Source organism: Labrus mixtus, chromosome 13 (genome assembly GCF_963584025.1).
Source record: "Labrus mixtus chromosome 13, fLabMix1.1, whole genome shotgun sequence".
Classification (NCBI taxonomy): domain Eukaryota; kingdom Metazoa; phylum Chordata; class Actinopteri; order Labriformes; family Labridae; genus Labrus; species Labrus mixtus.
Window position 1 is genome coordinate 22,115,406 of NC_083624.1, and position 22,333 is coordinate 22,137,738.

General features: G+C 40.6%; 1 protein-coding gene across 1 annotated transcript in view; it reads right to left on the bottom strand.

The window, feature by feature from the left end:
• The window catches only part of edar (ectodysplasin A receptor), a 37,096-nt gene continuing 14,763 nt past the window's right edge, over window positions 1–22,333 (bottom strand). The window contains exons 3-12 of the mRNA XM_061054177.1: window positions 20,918–21,037; window positions 18,224–18,405; window positions 15,072–15,157; window positions 10,082–10,159; window positions 9,799–9,924; window positions 9,587–9,661; window positions 7,022–7,094; window positions 4,220–4,511; window positions 4,036–4,099; window positions 1–3,160 (exon numbers count right to left, since the gene is read on the bottom strand). Coding sequence (XP_060910160.1) covers window positions 2,775–3,160; window positions 4,036–4,099; window positions 4,220–4,511; window positions 7,022–7,094; window positions 9,587–9,661; window positions 9,799–9,924; window positions 10,082–10,159; window positions 15,072–15,157; window positions 18,224–18,405; window positions 20,918–21,037 — 1,482 coding nt within the window. The 3' untranslated portion in view covers window positions 1–2,774. The remainder of the gene's footprint in view (window positions 3,161–4,035; window positions 4,100–4,219; window positions 4,512–7,021; window positions 7,095–9,586; window positions 9,662–9,798; window positions 9,925–10,081; window positions 10,160–15,071; window positions 15,158–18,223; window positions 18,406–20,917; window positions 21,038–22,333) is intronic.

Genomic DNA, 22,333 nt, shown 5'->3' on the forward strand with positions numbered 1-22,333 from the left:
AGTTTGTGTTGGTTTTGGTGCTGGTGCTCAAGGGCGACATCTACTGGATCAGTCACACATTCTTCCTTTGATAAAAAAAATGTCATGGATTAAATTGATACTTCTTTAAGTCCCCTAACCTGCTATTGGTCCTAAAAGTCCAATCCAGTCACTGGTGTCTAAAGCAAAGCCCATTTTATCATCCAATCAGTGAAGACCAACTGTCATAAGAAAGATGTTAAACATTCACTCAAATATAGAATCCATTTCAAGCCCTTTTTTTTCTTTACATCTTTATTAATGCATACATTATGTACAATAATAAGTTATATATACAGTTATACTTTTGAAGAGTTTGAGTGTGTTTCTACATGTTCTACTAGTCTGTGTGTGCTATTGAGGTAAGTAATTCATGTTTGGCTTCTGTATTTCATCCTATCAGCATAACATATGTCAGACAAGACTTTGCCTGTCTGATAACAGGGCTTAGGTCCATTTCATTTCAAAGCAGTTCCATCAATTTGATTATTTACAAAAAGTCCAACAGCATAAAACATCATTATAAAAAACAACAACGAGTTAAACCTGTTTAGAACTGTCTTTGAAGGCTTTCCGCCACACAGGTCACGGTAATAAGTTTACTGTAGGGAAACGTGTTGGCTGTGAAGACAACCCTGCTCTAATGTGTTACATTTAAAAATGTGAGCCTTTTTATTAGACTTGACAAGAGATATTCAAAGAAAGAAGAAGGACAATTACATGCTTGATGAACATGCACATTAATTAATTTAAAGCATTGGAGTCCAGCCCCAAAGTTTGCTCTTTAAAAGATGGAAAAAAAAAAAAAAGACTCAGACAAAGAACTTGGCAGCAGGCATTGTGTTTGATTTTGTGCATAGCTGCCATGGGACATAATGCTCACATCATCAGGCATCAGATAGAGATGAGTCTTATTACCGAGACATGAGATCAAAGGCAGTCTTGGCGTTGCTTATTTAAGTTGGCATGTAGAGCTTACTGCTGAGTTTTGAAGCTTAACTGCAGGATAAAAGTGGGATGCTGACCTACAGTACAGCATCGTATCTGGAAAGATTATCACTAAATCCCTAAAATGAGCATTAATGTGATGCAATTTAGAATGTTTAACTTGATGCTTTCTTTGAGTCCCCCTTGGTCTCTGTAACTTTAACACTTTCTTTTAGCTGCTTTACAGAGGACTACAACTCACACAGCTGCATACTGTTCTCATTTGCCTTAACGGTCCCAAAGGGGAGAGGGGAGCTTAAATCCTGTCTGAGCATGACTTAGCCGACCACAAAAGCTGAGTAAGGTCAGACGTTATAGGACGACCGTAGCGCTGCTTCCACCACGACCGGCTGCATTCCTGCACTGTTCAGGTCGCAGCCATCCCCAGGGGCAGTTAGTCATGCCTCCTCTGTGGCATCTCTCTTTTTAATACGGGGGTTTTAAAAGCTTTTCCACTGGGCTTTCGGTGGTTAAGTGGCCCTAAATGCTTAATTGGGTGCTGGAAATCACAGGCACTTTGCACCCGGTTTGTAAACCACAACACTGCAGCCCATTAGGGGCCCAGGCAGCCACACGCCAAATAATTAGGTCTGGCGGCAGCACTAGACCGCAGCATTGGGGTAGAAAGGGGAAAATGTGGCGAGAGGGCGAATTATAAGGGTGTTGGGGTCACAGACTGGGTCGCTGCTGAGGAAGTTCTCGCAGTGTGAGAGAGCATGTAGGCTTGTGTGTCGGGTTGTGGAAAGCAGCTTTACATGTGTGTTCAGGCATAACGTGTGCAGCAGAGCAGTGATGTAGTCAAGCATCATGTCGGATTAACACTGAACACACACCAGCTTAAATAGCTCATCTTTATAGGATTCTTTCAAAGTGAAAATACTCTTGTGTTATGTTGATTACAGGTGAATTAATTTAGCTGTCAGGGTTAAAGTTCAGTACAGAACACAGGAAGTGTCCCTAGAGTTTAGAGCTGGGCATATTGCATAGGGATCTCATATTTGCTGTTGTTCCTCTGTGATGTGATGTGTCATCACAGTCCGAGGTGCAATGAGGAACCTTCTTTAAAAGAAAGTTTTCTCTCTCTATTATGGAAAAAAAAAAGTATAGTTACAGCCAGTAGGCTGTGGCATTAGCCAGAAGGTCTTGATCCTGACTACAATTAAGAACGCATGCACATCCACATTCTTCCTAACTATAAGTACTGGTGAACCTGTGCGTCAAACAAGAAAGGCACTATATCTGCACTGCTGCAGAGGAGTTGTACAGAAAACATTTCCATCAGCACAGCATTGCATTTGTTTCTTAGCTGCACAGCCTACTCAATTTTGTATCCAAATGTACGTAAATCAAAGTTACATTTGTTCTTGGTTGGCGTCCAGCGCACAGTTCTAGCTACTTTGGCAAAAATGTATCAGCTCATTTGTGAAATTAAAAAAAATAATAATAAGTATTTTGTTCTAAGATAAAATATCTGACCTGGTAAACTAGAGTTTCATTTGAATCTTTGGTCTTTCATTTTTGGCTTAAGCGCTTTAGAAAGGCAGAATATTAAGGCCCACAAAGTGTTCCAGTTTACTAGCTTCTTGACAGAGGAAACCCATAAGAGGAAAAAGGATTGTGCATAGGGAGGTCCACTGAAATTCTTCATGTGACTGGGGTCAGGTCTATACTGTACATGTGCTATCCTCCTCGTCAGAGCAGTATCTGTCACTACATACATATATACTGTAAGGCATTCAAGTCTGTGAAGTCTCTGCTCCAGCACATGTTTAGACACTGGCACAGCGCTGGGATGGAGAGGGGCATGGAGATGGACAGACTAACTGGCTGTGGAAACTACCGATGCCCTGCCGTCCGGCAGCCGCTGCCATCTCACTGCTGCCCAGAACGTCGGAACAGAGCGACTCAACGGCGTCCAACCTCTCGATCTGTACCAGGCGGGTCAGGAGGTCTGGGATGCTGTAGCCCGCAGTGCTCACTCTCTCAAAGAGCTGCAGACCGTCACTCATGCCACCAATCTCGTCGCGCTTTAACCCAAAGCTCTCGGCCAGATGCCTCCATGTCTTCACCACGGCTGCCTCACTACTGTACGAGGAGCTCAGCATGCGACTGGCCTTCTCCAGACAGTCGAAAGGAAGCTCTGTGGGGCTCAGGCCTGAGGAGGGACAAGGAAGGGTTAGAACTGCAGAAATATTCTTCAAACAGAGTTAAATACAGCCAGACCAAAATTATTTAATTTATAGCTATACAAGTGCCAAAGTGCTTAGGATGGAAATGTTGGTCCGTCCATATTTGGTCTGGCCTGAAAAGTAACAAGTATTTGATGGATCGCTCCAAATTTTCAAGGGTCTCCTAAGGCTTTTGTGCTCCTCAGATTTTCATCATGACATGATGACATGACATGATGTAACCAATTTGGTCATAAAAAGAATGTATGACCAACTATTTATTTATTTTTTGCAAGTGTACCTCACCTTGTAATTTTAGTGAGTAGAATTATATGAATACACCATTATGACTATAACAGAGAGAGAAACAAAACAATATAAACCACAGATGTCTTAAACCCATTGTGACAGAGAGATTGAAAACAGAAGGGAGAGAAAGTTTATGCCCCACTGGCAAGACTGCTGAAGTAAGCAGGGACAGGATGAATCTAAAAAAATGTAATTTGCCAAATCTAAAGTAATGTTCCTGGGTGAGTGATTACCGTAGTGGGGCCTCTATGCCAGTGGCTTTCCCCTGATGCGTGCACATATACGTTTTTTAACAAAGTGCCTCTGAGTTTTGTTTACTAGTGGACAGCTTAACTGACGAGGGAAGGTGATGACCTCTAGCTGATGCAGTTTTTACTTCTCAAAGCTATTTTCATGCAAGTACCGGTAAGTCATTTTTCCATTCAGTACAGTTCATACAAAGGTTCATCTTCACCAGAAAGAAGTAAATTACCCTCACGGTATCAGCATCAATCAATAATGAATTCAAAGGCTTGGTAAGATGGATATTTTGCCGTGTGTATGAGAGACTTACCCTCTGTTGCATTGCAAGCTCTGGCGTACAGATCCAGGATCTTTTTCCTTCTACTCTGTAGCATCTGTTTGGTAAAAAAACAAAGCAGCAATTTATTACCAAGTGAAACTAGACTGAGGATCTATTCACAACAGTTGTTTTTCTTTAATCTCAAGTAAGCTCATCAGAAGTTCCATCTTCTTACCCCTGGTGTTTTATTGTTGTTGTTAATTGCGTTCATGCTGTTGATGTGGTTGACATTGCTGATGTGGTTTGGACTCGGGATGTTATCTGCAATGGTGGGGTTCCCATTGCAGGCTCGGTCGCGGTCCCGGAGGCCCAGAGAGAGCAGGCACAGGTCGGGCTTCTTCCCCATGTTGACGAGGCACAGGTTGGGGTTGTTGCTCTCTGCTAATCCTTGCTTCTCAGACGCCTCCTCGTCGCTGTCAATACTTCGACTCAACAGCTGCTCGTTCTCAGATGATGCGTCATTTTCACTGCACACACATATTTGAACATATTAACATGTGCACATAAAATGTTTAAAGCGTGTACGGTCTCCTGCCAGTTACTACTTGTAGGTTTACTGGCAGGCTGGGGTTTCCTTTAATTGTAGTGTTATACAGCCAACAATTAAACAGCCCTGCAATCAGCCCTACCTTCATGAAGGCCTTTTCTCTCCATTTATATAATAAGGGTAGGCTACATAGTAAAAATATCACTATCAACTCACTATTCAACAGTAAATGAACATCAAGTTCCAACAAAAACTGAACATTATGACCAGAGCCCGACCGATAAATCGGCCAGCCAATAATATCGGCCAATATTAGCATATCAAGTGACTATTGGTATCAGCTAATGTAATTTTATCACAGATATGCGCCGATATTACTAGAATTATTCACCAGTCAAATAGCTTTACATTTGAGTTTTATTGTATTACACTAGCAGTTGTCTTTCACCAGCAGAGTGTGCTATTTATAGATTACAAAAAGCATTAGCACTGTCAAGCTGTGATGCACGTACATGTGCAGTTACTTTCCAGCTGAGTGAACATCTTGTCTTCACTATACAAGTGTTTGATAACACGTTTTAAGTAACAAGGCAATGAATGTGTATATCTATATCTATCTCTAAAGAGCGATCTAAGAAAGATATCGGCTGATATATCGGTATTGAATTTTTTTGCTCTCCCTAATATCGATATTCTAAAATTCCATATTGCTCGGGTCATAATTATGAAATGTAGGATTTCTTGCATGTTTTTAGCTGGTTGATTGTAATGAACTGGCAAACCTGTATGTCCCACTTAAGCCTCTTTTTTTTATATTTTTGCTTTTAATTTACATCCGAAGGCTTGCACTAAGATAAATGCATATATGCATACACACTAATTGTGTTTCATAGTAATACACTTTACTTTGGACTACATAATCACATGCAGTGAGTGACGTCTAAAGCACACAGAATGACTCCCGTCTTTACAAACTTTCTAGTTGGAACTTTGACAAATGAAAATGACTCGGAGAAGAATGTTGTTTTTGTTGCCACGGCTGCCGATGTTTCCAAGCAATTCCTCTGATTGACTGAAACAGCAGAGCTTTACAACACGATACCATGTAATATCACTTTATTACCCGACCTCTTCCTCTTAATGCCGACTCTGGATTTTCTCCCAAAAGCACCTTGTTGACAGAGACGCTCACAGAGTGCCATTGTTTCACCATCCTAAGCGCTTCTCCTCGACGCGCACACAAAATGGCATTGTTTCCCAGACATCTAACACCCACTCTGGCAGCTAAAGCAGTGAGTTAGCACATCTTCTGGCATGCGGCTTTACCACACTGTTTACAGCTATTGATGCTAAGGAGTGTGTGTGTGTGTGTGTGTGTGTGTGTGTGTGTGTGTGTGTGTGTACCACATCTATTCTCTTACTAACACCTCCTTTATATATTGAAACAGAGTATCAATACCACCAGCATGTTCACTGCAGGCACTGTAATAATTCAACACAATGGCTGACTGTAGATTAGTTTCTAATACTGTATGACATAATGTGTTCCCACACTTCTCTCTACACACGGGCCACTAGCACCTATAAAGCAGCATTGTCTGCACATGGGGGGATTAGATGTAGGCCTATGCAGAAAGAAAAAGGTGAGAAAACTGTCGTTCTTTTGTTGTCTGCCAGGACATGCTTTCACCTGGTGGTGGTTTTAGGCGAAGCTTGGAATAAATACCCCTGTCGGCGTCAACTCCCACCCCCTCTGTCCGTATCTTAATGCTTCAGAGCTCATTTATGCTACCTTTAAAAAGAAAAAAACATCTTGTCTGCCTCCTCCAAAGCCACATAATGGCTCTCTGCTTCATAAAAAAAAAAAAAAAAAAAAAGCAACCCAAATTGCTTGGCTGTTTGCATGCTTACACACACATATATGTACGTGTAGACGTAGAAAAGAAACCCGGCAATAATGTTTCTACGTCTGCTGTGACTTGTTCTGTGGTGGCTTAATTACAGGCAGATGCTGAAAAAATATAAAGGCTTTTTTTTCTGGTGTATGAAGTCTCCATGTCGCCACATAGAAATGCAAACACACTCATAATGCAGCAGTGGTACATATAACGTATTCAACAATAAATATCCTCATCCTTCAGTCAGTGAATTGTGAGGTTTGACTTTTGTACACTTTAGCCATTAACAAACAACTATGCCGAAACAAATGTTTTGATATAAGGTCAGTTTAAAATAATTCTTAGACAGACACAGACATCAATTTGGGATTTTTTTTTTTTAAGGTTTAAGTATCAGTGTAAAAGGTGCCAAATATGGCAGTGCACGCAGGATTTTTGAGAGGAGAAAACACAATACTCCTCTATAACATCGTAGAAAAAATGTCTGGATATAACCATTAACAACTGAGAACCCGTCCGTTCATCATTCATTCATCATTCATTCATTAGTCTGGCTTTCTTTGTTTGCTTTTGCATCAGACAAGTCTCTCACCTTTTCACAGTCTTCTGAGGAGGAGCTTTGAGTTTGTCGAACTCGTCCTTCTCTGAGTAGATCACCACGTTGTCTAAAAGAAGAAAAGAGAAGATGAAGAAGTTCATGGATTTTGACTTTTCACATAATCCTGGTGTCCCCGGGGGTGAGGCACAATCTTTTAAACACATAGCAGGAGATTCACGTACACACCCACTCAGGCAATGCACACACACACGGAGCAGTTCCACCCTGCCAGCTCCATGCTTACACATTACTACCGTCTTCTCCTAATACGCCTCTGTTACCACCTCTGTGCCTGTGTTACATATTGCATAAATATTCCGCCCTGAACCTAGGAATCTGTAAGCGCCATCTGATTGAATTGCCTTTGATAAAGCTCCACTTTATCTCTTCAAATGTAGACACCAATGGAACAGGAGCATGTTATTTATACAAGTGTTTAACTTGTGAGCTATGGGACACTCCTGAATTTCCCAGAGAGGATGAATAAAAAGTATTTATCTACTAAAAAAAAAAAAAAGCAGTGTCCACAAAATACAAATTGTCAATTTTTAGACATCATCCCAAAGTTAGAGATCAAATTATTTGGGCTCTGATATTCTAACGTTGCACATGACAGAATCACACCTGTATGAGTTGAAGGTAACGGAAGGAAACACATTCCCAACATTTGTTCTGAAACTGATGTTTACCTCAAGCAGAAGAGCTTTAGGCACAGTGATGTAGAAAATCATTACATATACCAATTTGGGAAATGACACTTACATCATGGACACTGATATGGACAGACAGGGTAATGAGTGGATGCATAAGTGGGACAAATACAGTGTGAGTGTGTGTGTGTGATGAGCGTGCGTGCAGGAGAAGGGGAGAGAGAGAGAAAGAGTGTTTGTGATTTTAAGCGTCTGTGTCTTTCATCTCACAGCCTTATTAACTCAGTGTCTACATGAATGACAGCTAGCTCCGGTAGAGCTCCGAGCAATGGGCTTCTCTCCCATACACAGGCACACACACACACACACACACACACACACACACACACACACAAACACACACAAACACACACACACACACCCACGGTAACCAAACATGAAATAACAATGCCGACAATTATTTTTCTAATCACACTGTAATGACTTTATCATGCCTTTCAACCATAAAATTATAAAGTCAGCGACCTCTTTATACCGCATAATGCGTCTGCGGCCACTGATGCAGTAGGTGTGTGCCGTGTGTGTGTGTGTATTCATCCACACCACATGTAAGTGGTTAGTCAGTCAGTCTGGGAATGAAATTGAACAGAGCATCATTGTCAGGAGAAATGGCGCCCAAAGCTACGTATGGCCTTAGCTTTGGCAGCTTCACATTCCACCCTGATGTACTCATCATACAGCAGGTCTGTCAGCCTGCACACACACTGACACACACACACACACATATACTTTCATTTGCATATGCTACAAATCACAAACGTGCACATACATACTAGACTGACACATTGAGCCAACTCAGATTAACATTTAGATGTGATTCAGTCCGACTTGCAGAAATGGTTCTCTTTGTTTGATTACATATTAAATGTAGATTTAATCAGCTCTGTATCGGCTGTTTGAGGGCAGATCTTAACATGAACTCCAGAGTTCAAGTCTCCCATAATTCATACGTTCATGCAGCTCCAGAAACTCTACTCTGACTAAAATAAAATCCTGAAGGAAACACTTTTTTTTTCCCAGCGTGAAATAGAGCTTAACACATAAGCTCGACACAGATACCTGAATTAATGTTTTGCAGCAGGATTGAGTCAAATTACACACAGCGTCACTTTAATCCCTGCTGGGTGGTATCCTTTGATGTCTTAGCCTACTGTTAAGCAGATTGTATGCTCTGTTTTGTCAGTCATTTTGTGGTTAAAAAAAAAACAGTATGGAAGACGACTAATGATAGTTTGTCTTGTAACTTTAATTGTGCAGCTTTGAGTGTGGAGTTGTTTGAGTTTAAACTGCAGCTACTATTAACTATATACTATGTTTGCTCTCTTTCACAATGGCAATGTGTGAGTGATGTTTGTGGGAACATGGAAATGATCAGGAAGTGACTGATGATTTTTTTTTGTTCATAAACAGTGAAATTTCAGTATGTGATGTTATACTTCAAGCTTATGCAAAACTATGTATATATACCCCATTGTTCTTTTTGAATTATTGTATCAAGAACTTGGACCAAAACCCCGGTACCAGTCCTGGAAACCTAAATATTCTCCGTGAAATACTGAGTCAAAGCTTCTCTGCACTAACACTGAAATGGCCCAAATCCTGAATAACGTCAAAATACTGTTTATGTTACATTTTATGTAACATAAACAGGCTAAGGCTCACAACCACAATAATAGTTTGAATGTAATCTAACTCAATGCTGCTAAAGAAAGAGTGTGTGACCCGTTAATTATTCTGTATATACAGTATGTCTGTGTGTGTGTGTGTGTGTGTGTGTGTGTGTGTGTGTGTGTGTGTGTGTGTGTGTGTGTGTGTGTGTGTGTGTGTGTGTGTCTGTCTCATGTCTCACCAGGAACATCTTTCTTGTCTTCCTGTTTATTTGTCTGAGCTTCCACCGCCTTCACAACTTGTCCAGAACAACATGCTGCAGAAAAACACATACATGAGGAAGTTCATAAAAAATAATGTTTATAACCTTTAACATCACTGTGTGTGTGTGTGTGTGTGTGTGTGTGTGTGTGTGTGTGTGTGTGTGTGAGTGTGTTTGCACGTGTGTCTTACCCTGGCCACTTGGTTTGGCCTTCAGGATGTAAAACATAATGATGAGGACGATGGCGATGGCCATGATGAAAATGGTTGACATGGCAATGATGAGAGCTGTTGCTAAGTGACCTTGTCCAGTTGAGTCTGAGAAAAACAAATTGAGGCCATGATGTAAGGTAGTATTGATTATGTGTGTTATGACTTGTGTGTGTAAGAACAAAGTCAACGTATCGACACGAGATGGCAAAAGGAGAAAGATGACTTCAGTTCATATTTGTGGAGGTGTGTTTGTGACGTTTACCTTTATGTGGATGAGGGAACACAGTTGTGCTGCCAGGGTCGACTGGAGGTTTTTCTTTTGGCCCAGGTGTTAACTTGCCTGTGAGCAAACACAAACATGTCAACATGGCAAATTAACTGTAAATGCATTTTTAAAAACAATGTTTGTCCTTTCTGTTGGCTTAAATATCCATAATGAGCTGAACTTTTGTAACTACCACAGGGATAACGAGGATATAAAACTGATGATTTTTGCTAACACCAGTCAGTCATAAACTTTAATTTTCTCCCACAGTTCCCACCGCAGTAAACAAAATGTTATTGTGAAGTGTGGACACAGGAAGACTTCCATTTCTTCCAATCACCACTCCCCTCCCTTATTTCTCCTCTCTCTTTCTCTCTGTCAGGAGTATTCATCAACTCTTTCTCCTCTCCTAATGGAGCTGTAAACACCTGGCAGCTCATAAATCACCTCTTTTAATCAGTCTTTTATTTCACTAAGTTGATATACTGTAGACCTTTTTGGCATGTGCCCTGCCGCTTCCCATGGTCTCAGAGCCTCATGTCATCACACACACACACACACACACACGCAGACACACATCAGTGCCCTGTGGCTGCAGACATTAACTCTGGGTATGTGTTTACACTCTCTGGATGAGGATATGAGCCTGAACTGGAATTCTGTTTAGCGCCTTGCGGTTGCATCTCTTAATCATGTCTCGCAGCGTGAACACCCAGTGCAAAGCGATCATTCAGCAGGGCAATCTGTGTTCTCAGGTCCAAACAAACTGAGAGGATCAGAGTAACAGAGTCGGGGATATGAAAGAATAAATAATGAAATACATTTTTCTTTGAGGTATGAATTGTATCAGGGATGAGAATGACTTCTGATACAGATTTCTGTTAACATTTTTTTTTACATCAGTACGCCAAGTATGTCAGATGTTACTGTTGAACGGATGAAAGAGGAAAAGGGTTCTTCCAGTAACTTCAGGTCATGATATTTTGTTTTATAGTTGTCCGCTTTAAAAATGGAAGTTAAAGTCAATAAAAGTCAAAAAGTGACACTGGAAATTGACCTACAGACTCGTAAATTCTGCCTGCCAAAGAGTAGCATAAGCACAAGCACTAACATGCTAATCATCTTTCTTTCTCATACCCACTGAAGTTTTAATTATCACACACACACACACACACACACACATACACACACATAGCGAGGCAGGAGCCAGGGTAATTTGCAGATTACTTGGCGAGTGTCAGCCTGCCTTCACCCTGAGCAAGAAGAACTCCCAGCTCTCAGCTCCTTTTTTCTTTTTTTTCTTATTGCCTGACGGACTAACTACTGACTGTCATTCCTAAATAGAAACGGGTTATTAGAGAGCATTTATATAAATATGGAGATCTTTTGGGAAATGCATGACTTTGCTATCTTGCTTGAGAGTTTGAATGAGTAATATGTAACTCTGACACCTAGCTTTTAAAATGGGTACTGCAGTCCAAATTCAAAACATTAGAGAGAGTTGTCTCCCCCCGCCCCCTCCTCCCTAGAGTCGATGTGTTGCCATGTCGCGTGCACTGAAGCGTCAGTGTTTAACCAGCTCTGCATCCGTCTTGAAACCTTTCTGCGGTCTAACCTCTCTTCATTTTTCAAAACCAGCATCTCCAATATCGTCCATCGTCCAAAATGGCCGTGTGGGGGGAGCCTTAAAACGGCCTACTTCTCTGATAAAAACGAAAACAAACCATTCCACACCGGCATCTAAATCTATAAGGAGGACATACTTACTGCTGCATTGTTAACAGAGAAGCCAACACTTAACATAACAAGTTTACTTTAAGTCTGATGATATAGTAAGATCATTTTATGATTTAATTCAGTAGATATATTACATATCGGTCCTTCAATTAAAGATTGATGCACTAAATGTGCAATTACAGTAAGCAACCTGTTAGCTTAGCTTAGCATCAGGCAGCTAGCCTGGTAAAACAATCTTTAGCCAAGCGCCAAATTGCAATTTGACATACTGTATTTTTTAAGGTTCCAAAAATGCTTCTTTTTTTTTTATCTCTCAGCCATCTAGCTATGTTTTTTTTTTTTTAGTATTCATGGCTTAGCTTGTGCAGCAGCAGTCTGTAACTTCAATGACAGATGCACTAGTAATGTCACCTTTGCATCTGACACTCAGTTGTTATAAATAAGTGTTTAAACCCCAAAATCCAACTGTTCCTTTCAAAACATAAAACTTCAGGGTGAAATAACCTAAAAAAGATTGCATTTCTAAATAAGGTTGATTTATCTGAATGAAAGATGAAAGAAGTTGATGGACTTGCCAACTATTTTGTGTTGTTGCATCATTTTATCTCTGTGATTTGCACTCCTTTGCGGTATCATTCAATCACTATTTTCCATGCCTGGGAGAAACAATTACTGTGCTGTTGAAAAGCCGGTGTTTATTCATACACACACAGAGACACAGACACACACACACACACACCTACCCCCCCCCCCCCCCACACACACACACACACACACACTGGGCTGCTTTTTGGGGTTTTCATCTTTCAAAACACACTCATTAAAAATGACACAATTACAATACCCTTCATTTCCTGGATCTTTAGTTTCACTCAAAGGGTTTTTTTTAACAATTTTGGGCCCATAAATATTGTCCTTAAAGCAGTATGTATCTGAATGGGTCCAAAACAATACTCAAAACCTGTTGATATTCTCTCATCTTGGATCAAATACGATCCCTTGAGAAGTGACAATAAATCTCCTCTCCACCCATACAAGAATAACTCTTCTTGACAAGTATTGTGACCATTCTTTTTCCTTCTCTCTATTGTATATTAAACTAACCATTTCACAGATAATCACTAAAAAAGTTGTTGTGGGAGTCTCCATATCTCACTGCTGCCAACAGATTTTTGTACATTGTTGTGAAGAAACATCTAACTATCTAGATCATGCGTTCATATTTTAAACGACTGAAGAGTAATACTGCCATGTACACCGCAGGTCAGACGTACCCATTCACACAGCGATGGCAGAGGTTTCTATGTAAAGTGCCCATCAGTATTAACTAATCCCATTCACACACATTTATACGCTGCAGCTGCAAGAGATAGGTGTTAAACCCCAGACCTTCCCGTTGAGAGACGGATGTTGTTCAAAAGACGACAATCTGCAGACTAAAGACAATGATCAAACTTCGGGAGTCAGCGGTCAACCACCACCGAGCAGCTCAGGTACCGGCAAAGCAAAAACACACACTCCTCATCCACAAACTCTGGCAGAGTCATTCAGGAAAATAGTGCCTTATGACAAGAAGGGCAACAGACGGCAAGAAATAACGCTCTGAGACCGATTACATCTCAAAGGATATGTTGCTAATTCAAGCGGTTGAGAGAGATGGTTTCACAGCTTTTGAGTCCTGCCTAGCCAAGTTTAATATGCTCTTGTAATAGTATTTGTTGGTCTTTGTACTTTATGTTACCACTTTGAAACACTTGCACTGTTTGATCTCAATTCTTCCTCTGATGATGTAAGTGCGTTTGTATTTTATTATCATGAATGTTTCAGTTTAAAGTTAATAGATAAGACCTGTTTTTATTACATAAGTTATTTTTATTGATATCATTCACTAAATCTGAAAAGAGTGAGCTGGAATAATCTACAAGACATTTACAAAACATTTTGAGGGATGCAAAATATCAGCAAGTCTCCTTATCGACAAGTCCCAAAAATATTGCTAGTACATTATTTTTTTGCCAATATCGCAACGCCCCTACTGTAGGGCTGTTTTTCTTTTCAGAAGCTTTGTTACTTTTTATCCAACCTAAAGATCGTATAGTTTTAAAGCACGTGATACGGAAAAGCATGAGAGTATCAAAAGGTTTGACAACCTTAGGATACAGTAACCGAGCGGTTTGTTTCATAAGCTAAAGCAATTTTACTGTAGTTTCTTTGCGACGGGAAAAGTAGGATTTTGTCACTCAAGGTCAGGTTCACAAATGCTATCCCATCCCAAGTGTAAAAATTCCCCCCATGTGAGGCTCTCCTGGGGGGGAATTCCCCTCTATTTTGAAAAACAAATTCCAGGGCCTGATTGTAAACATAAAGACATTAAAGCCATGTAGGCCTTCTATGTTAAAAAGATGTGGGCTAAGTGAGCAGTGTGCTTGAAAATCAATAAATTAAAGCATGATCAAATGAAAAATATTGTTTTTAAACTATACGCAGCAGTTTTATATGACAATATAAATAATGCAACAACACAAAATGTCTTTTTCACTTGTGGGTTTTTTAAAAAAGCGCACACAACCAAGAGGACGTGTCTGAACGTATATAGAGTACTGATGTACGAAACTATTTTAAACCAGGAGTTTCTACTTGACAGCATTCATGCTTTCTGTCGAAACAGTAAGAAAAAAAAAACTTCTCCCTAAAATATTGGCAAACAGAAAAATCCTCTGGAAAATATTAATGTCAGATACAGTATGTGGTTGCAGCAACAGTTGGTGCCATGCATGCAAAGATTCATCGCATAGTGTCAGGTATGCAGGGAAGTTATGGATAAGCTGCCAAAGAGCCCTGTGTTGCCAGAAACAAGCAGAGATACAGGGGGTGGGAGGGGTGTTGTTGGGTTCCTTTTGTGTCCATCAGCGAGGCCTGCTGACAGGGGAGGACAGTGACCAGAAGGGGTCTGGCAGAATTCCTGCACAACCTCTGACTTCCAAACGTTGCCTCAAACCAAGTCCAGGCTTTCAACATCTGTTTTTGTACAGCTTGTCCCCTTTTTATTTCCTTTCATTTAGACAGACAACTTGAATGTTGGCTAGCTTTGAAATGCAACGGAAATCAGGTCTGTGTGAAGATATGTGTTGGAAAAAAGAAAGAGGGGGAATTCGGAGCTTGACACAGAATTAATAGAGGATGTTGTGGAGGAAGGTTAAAAAGAAGTGAGCGGAAGGAAGAGGAGGGGGATGAAGATGTTTGCTCTTACATTCTTTGGTGTTGCGCGGTGCATTCTGGCAGGAATGGCAAACCATCCCATAGAGGTTCCTGGGTCTGGTCTCCAGCATGTAATACCTGAGGGACATATAAAAAAAATCACAGGTATAAACCAGCAACTTGTGACATTGAGTAGAAATGTCACTCTAGATCTGATAAGGCTAACTAGTAACCTCATGTATCCTTCACAAGAGATTCCTGAGAGAAGAAAAATCTTGGAAAGTGTGAACAGTGTATGTGGCATAAACCTTTCAGGCACACTGTATCTATGTGATGTATGGTAAGCCGCTGAGGTGAAAAGTTTGCCTCAGTGAAGAAATGTACATAATTGATGCCTTGAAGGCACTAAAAACGGCTTGGTTCATTTTCTCGCCCTGAGTCATGAAGCGTCTATCAGAAGGTAAGAAGAGGGAGAGGTCTGTCACTGACTGGGAGATGTATTTAATCATTTAGGCTTAAGAACATGTGCAGAATGTACTCATACTGTATGCACTGTGCCGGCTATTAACTGATGCCTTTCATTTATCTTCCAGTGCAATCTTGCGCTCATGGCCAGCATGAGAAATTCAAGAATCCATTTGTTTTTTTGTTTCTGAGGTCATGTCAGATAGAAAAGCTCCTTCTGGATTTCTGCCATTTGACATAAGTCACTGTGTGATAACTGTGAACGTTTAAAGGATTTAAAATGTCATCAAGATACGCAAATATGATCTGACTCATTAATGGTAAAAGGAAAATAAAGTTTAACACTAGTGCAAATGTTCCCCCAGAGCATTCACTCAGTGTCATCTTGTATTATATATGCATGATTCATGCACGTCATTGGCTTTTCCTGTGTAGAAGTTTAGCTTTTTCTGTCAAGCATTGTAACAAACCATGCAAACAAGCACGTAAGTAAAAAGAACAATATTGTAAAAGAAAGTTCACACTTTCAATCACATTCAGTTAAACAGTCTGAAAACTACTTTTGAACCGGGTATACTAATTTTTATGATTATACTTTATATAGATAGGCTCTTAAAATGTGACATGTGGGGGCGTTGGTGGCCTAGTGGTTAGTGCGCACGCTCCATGTATGGAGGCTGTGGTCCTTCAGGCGGGTGGCCCAGGTTCGAAATCCGACTCGTGGCTCCTTTCCCGCATGTCATTCCCCACTCTCTCTCTCTCTCTCTCTCTCTCTCTCTCTCACTGATTTCCGACTCTATGCACTGGCCTATCTCTAAATAAAGGAACAAAAAGGTAAAAAAAAAAAAAAAATCTTAAACAAAAAAAAAATGTGACGTGTGTTACTGCACAGTGCTGCAATTCCAGCACTTGTCTTCACTAATATTAGTTTCATGTTCATTAGTTGTAATGATTTACTTTTACATTGTATAGTCAACATTAAGTCATTGCTTTGAGAGAACTACCTTACAATTTGAAAGTGCTACTGATTCAGATTCAGACGACTTAATTAATCCCAGCAGGATAAATTCAGTTTCACAGTGTACCGAGTTATTGAAAACAGGAAACAGTTAACAGGTATACTGTACAGGTAGGCTGCTGGGTCGCACACAGTGGAGCGCCCCCTGCATCAGGACACACTTCTTAGAAAATGGTCTGAGGTTTTAAACAAGAAAATATCTGTTACAACACAAGTATTCTTATTTGCTCTTTTTTTTTTCTTTGCTGAGATTTAGGCTCTCACCGAACTTCACTACACCTGTTCAGGCCTGTGGCCTGACAGATACAGCCTCTACACACTGCAGCATATACTGTAACACTCTACTTACAGTACAGTATAGATACTTTATATAATACTGGAACACTGAGAACAAACTCAGTTGTCCTGAACACACACAAACACATTACTGTCACAGTTACATTCCAATGAAATCCACTTTCCTATGAAAGACTGAGGTCCAAGAGAAACAGAGGCCAGCGGGACAGCATCCAGACAGATGACAGAAGAACATTTCAGCATCCTTCTAATCATATTCATATCATAGATATTGAATGAAATATGGTTTCGAAATAAAAGTATTCCTTTAGCGAACATTCATGTGTAAATTATCTGTCACACAGCAGGCGGTTGAAAACAGCCAAAGAACACGCCGTATGTTGTAACTGTTAGTCTGGTGTTGAAACAACAAGTCAATTTCTCCAGAGAGGCGAGAGGAGGGGGGGAGTGATGGATGATGGGAAAGACGGGCGAGGAAGAGGAGAGGACGGTCTGGTACTGTTTAAACGTCCCTTATTGACCTATTTTTTTAAGTGACAGCGGGATGCATCTGCAGCTGTCATGTGCAAATACAAATGGAGGATTTAGTGCGTGCTCGAGTACAATGGGGGGCAGAGTTTTTAAAATGAAGACAACATGGTGCACTGTTTATGTCAACTGATTTTAAAGAAAGTGCACGCACATTGTAGACGTGCCACTATTTGAATGTCCATTCTCATAATCTACATACATTAATGTACTTTTGTATGCACATGAATTGCTGATGGCCCTGAACGTTACCTACAACAGGAGAATTAATATAACAGAACATTTATTAGCATACAGTATTAAAAGATTCTCAGCAGAAAAATATACCACCTTTTTTTTTTCACCTTTGTAGATGTTTCCCACAATTAAGTGTTTTTCTCACATGAGCATGCATGATCAATCATAACACGTCTTTGCTGTAAAACCACCTGGTTTCAGGATATTTTAACAGTTTCACACGTTTCTTCTTTGGAATGAACTAGTCAACATTATAAGTGTTTTGTTCGAGTAAGATCAACTTTCTTTGTATCAACAGTAAGTGGTCAGTTCATTTCTTTTCTGTGTGACATTGAAGAAAAAGAAACATGAATTGTGCTTATGATCTCTTCTACACTTGCAGAGTGTCATGAACATCAGTTCCAGTGACACACATGGCACCTGAATAGCTAAAACACTGCCTTCTTAATTCATTAATTTCTAAATACATATTTAGGCTCAAACTCATTGCTAGCAGCACACATTTACATAATACCATTTGCAGTATAAATCTAAACCTGAATGCTGAGTGTTTAGTGACCTTTAAGCAAGGTGACAGACCTGCAAGCTGCCACACTGGCATATGTGCAGAAAGTCTATTTCTCTACATTAAATCTTGAGTATGTGATTGTGTTGTTTACCCTGGTAAACAAGGTCCACACTCAGCGTCGCTGTCTGGAGTTCCGGCTAGGCGTACAGTGGCTTTGTAGAGGGCGTCACAGTCCTTATGCCGTCTGCAGATTTCATACTTCCCTTTGGAATACTTCCCATGTGGGCACGGCACACAGGCAAAGTCGTCGTCCTTCACTCCGTAGCCACAGGTCTGTAAAACACACACACACACATAACCACACACATATTTGGTTAATATTTCTCTCCTGCTGTGCATTTGTTATAATTTGATTTTCAATGAACTCATCCTTAGATCAACATGATGATTTACAACTGCACTGTGGACAAACACATTGAAAAAAAAGAACACCCCTCACATTCACAAACACACATCTGTTTTAATCCACGTCCTTAGCAGATCTGGCATCATTGTTTGGAGATGACAAAAGAAAATTTGTGATTGGCCACAGAGGTCCCTGTGTGTTTTTGTCCACGCCTGGTAGTGTTTAAGATGACCAACTCATCATTCTCTCCCGATGCTATCGGCCTCCTCCCATCTCCGCATGTTAAGTTCTCACAGCGGGGTGGCCAAACAACAGGCCACACACACATTCACTAAAACATACTCTCTCTTTCTCTCTCTCTCTCTGGTTTTCTGCTCCCTCTCTTTCATCTTTCATTTCTCTCCGTCTTTCATCCGTCTATTGAAAACAAGCCTCTGCCGAGTGGCTTTGGGCTACATCAGCCTTACTCTCAGAGACGGCATCTAATATTTCCCCTCTTCTGTTTGACGTCTGAAAGTCTCCATTTGATTTGTTTGATATAAAACTGCGCCAAGCTATCAGCGGGATCTCGTCCCTTTGGGTTAAAGCTCGCTTTGGATCTTTTGTACAATGTGGCTCTGCTTCTGCATTCAAAACGGTTCCAGACTGATTGAAAGCTTCTCTCTTTTCAAAGCAAATTTGTCACCTCTTTGAATCGTACGTATCATGTGTCACAGAGGTGGAAGGAGGGAGGTGGGGGAGGTGGTAAGAACCTACAATCAAGTGCAAATATAATTTCCTGTATTTGGAAAGTCGATGGAAAAGTAAGAGAATGAAAGAGCTGGGGGGGAAAGCGAGGGGGCTGATGACACGCCGCTAAAAGATCCGCAAGCAGAATCCAAACCAGAGAATTTGCAGTACATGTTACGCATCTTAAACCAACGTGCCACAAGGTCCTCTGGGAGAATATGCTGAATAAAGCGCAGCTTTCACACATCACGCAGGCGGACACAAAAGTTAAATATCCAATTTTAGAATATGTCTTCAGCTCAAGCTCACTTTCAAAAAATATGGAAGTTCGAAATATAGGTCTATGATTCAGTGTTTATGTTCATGTAAACTAGGAAAGAAATCCAATCCGGCTTCATCAGACACAATCTGGAAACAAGATGTACTTTGAAAGCATCCTCAGATGTTCATATTACTGTGCGTTGTAAAGTTCCTGTGTGAGTTTGTGTGCTTCAACATGTTTTCTTTCTGATGTGTCTGTTGAGAGGAAGAGCCCCTATGGTTATCCCATGATTAAAAGGGTGTCATGAGACTCTCACACACATGCAGGGAACACTCAGTGGAACAACAAAAAACATGTGAATTACAGACTGAGGTACCCAGAGGATCAGACAGGCAGGAGAAAGTGCAAGAGGGCTCTCATCTCGCTGATTAAACATCTTTTTTGATCTTGTTTCTGAAGCTCTAGAAATGGGAAAATTGCCTTGATAACAGAACTCTGTCCTAGTTATGTTGACTCTGTGTTGAACATTGAAACCAAATCTTTTAACTAGTCATAACCTTTTTTGGGGTGCAAACTAGAAGGACGGATGCAGCTGTATGCATGCATGGAAACAAGTGGAGAAAAACAAAAGTAAAGAGTGTGAAGGCTTCAGAGTGCTGTGATCATTCCCATTTTAATGGTAAATGGACTTGAGCTTGTATAGTGATTTTCTAGTCTTCTGTCTACTCAAAGCGCCTTTGCACCGCATGTCACACCTACCCATTCACATCCATTCACACACTGATGGCAGAGGTTGCTATGTGAAGTGACCATCAGTAAAAATTAATCCATTTAGAAGCATTCACACACTGATGATAGAGCAACTTGGGGTGTCTTGCTTAAGGACACATCAGACATATGGGTACTAAAAGCTGGGGATCGAATAACGACCTTCCGGTTTCTAAATCTGAAATAAAAATGAAGACAATGCTCATCATGTAAAACATTTGTTGCACCCAAATAAATGGCAGTGACTGTGATTCTTTCTGCTCACTGAGCGGCTGTCTCCCTGAATAGGGTGTGGCATCTCAGGGTGCCCACTCATGCGTTTCCCTTCACAGTGTTGTTTTTGGCAGTTGCAGTCTGACGGAGGCTAAATCACTAAGTGACTACTGAAAGTCATTCACTGCACTGCGTGCCTTCACATCAATGTCAATGAGAGCGATAAAGCATAAGAAAAAATGTTCATTTTAAATTTAGACACCCTTCACTGTGCAGCTATGTGCCTTTCTGTTGAGTGTAGTGTGGGTGGTCTGAAGACAAATGGCACATAGGGAGTTATAGACCCAATGATTCAAGTCATGCTCAGAAATGTTTGTACCACTATCCCTCTAGTCCTGTGTGTCACTCTAACTACAGTGACACACAGGACTATGGTCGAAAATGAATGGCTGTCATGTATGTCTCACCATATGTGGCTCTTGTCCCGGCTGGCACTGAGGGCAGGCCTTACAGCTGTTACTGGTCTGGTTGAAGAACTCGTACTCTCCACAGCTGGAATACTCTGCACTAGCAAACATGCAACACACCTGGAAGAACAGAGAGAGAATGACAGACTTAATAAATAGTGACACTTTTACCAGACATGTTTATACGATTTTATGTGTGAAATCTGCATAACTCATATCCTTCATACCAGACCCCCCCCCCCCCCCCCCCCCCCCCAACATACCCCTGGCTTTAAACACATTATGCTACAGTATGACTGTAGCAGAACAGACACATTTTCCTGCTTTTTTTAAGGTGGTAAAAAAGTCATTTACACACAACATCTGCAACAGCAGCGGAGTGAAATGAGTGTACTAGATGGCTGATTAACACACTAAAAAACAACTCTCCAGTTTAATGTATTAATTTGCTAAGGATTGATAAAAAAAACATTTAAATAAGCAAAGACAACCCCATTTGACTTCTTCTGTGATACTCAGAAAGTTGAGATCATTAGATTGTTAGTCATCCTGGGGTACAAGAGATGGCACAACACCAGCACTTGCTTGTGTGTCTGTGCATTGTGTTGGTATCTGTGTGTGTGGCATTTTGTCATTGTGGCTGACAGTAATAAGTAGCAGCTGGTATTTATAGCTTAAGCAGCACACTTTGTTCTTTTCCAAACAAACTAACTGACTTTAAAAGTCATCTGCAGTCCAGAAACTAATGGAGGCACAGAGAAGAAGTGCATGACTAACTCTCTCCATCTTCTCTCTGTTGTTTTGATAACATCTCCCTCTCTGTCTCCTCTTCATCAGAACCATCTCATGACAGCGGACACAGGATGCCGCAACAGTATACATACAAATGTACACTTCCTGTGTGTGTGTGTGTGTGTGTGTGTGTGTGTGTGAACAGTATGTGTATTAAGTGTTTATATGGGATCAAATCATCGCAGGCCAAGTAATCTGTTAGTCATTTACAGCAGACTGAAAATGAACTGACATAACCTCAAACACCTGATGTACAGTCAGTGTGAATACAAATTAGCAGATAATAATTCACACACTATCAACAATGAGTCCTAATCTGAATTTGTAGTTTCATTATTGTTCCATATAAAATACATTTAAAAAAGGACACCAGAGCAAATACGATGCTTCCCCTCATCAGACAGGGCACAACTCACTGTTGGTGCAGTCGTTGTTTAAATAACTTTTCAGTGCACTTCAACAGAGTTAAGGGCCAGATTAAAAAAATAATAATAATTAAAGCAGTAAAGGATGAAATATTAAGTCTTACAGTCATGTTTTAAGGTCAAGCTCTCAAAAACACTGGATCCTACATTTCCCATAATGCAACTCAATAGAAACTTTCACAACACCCCCGTCTTAACA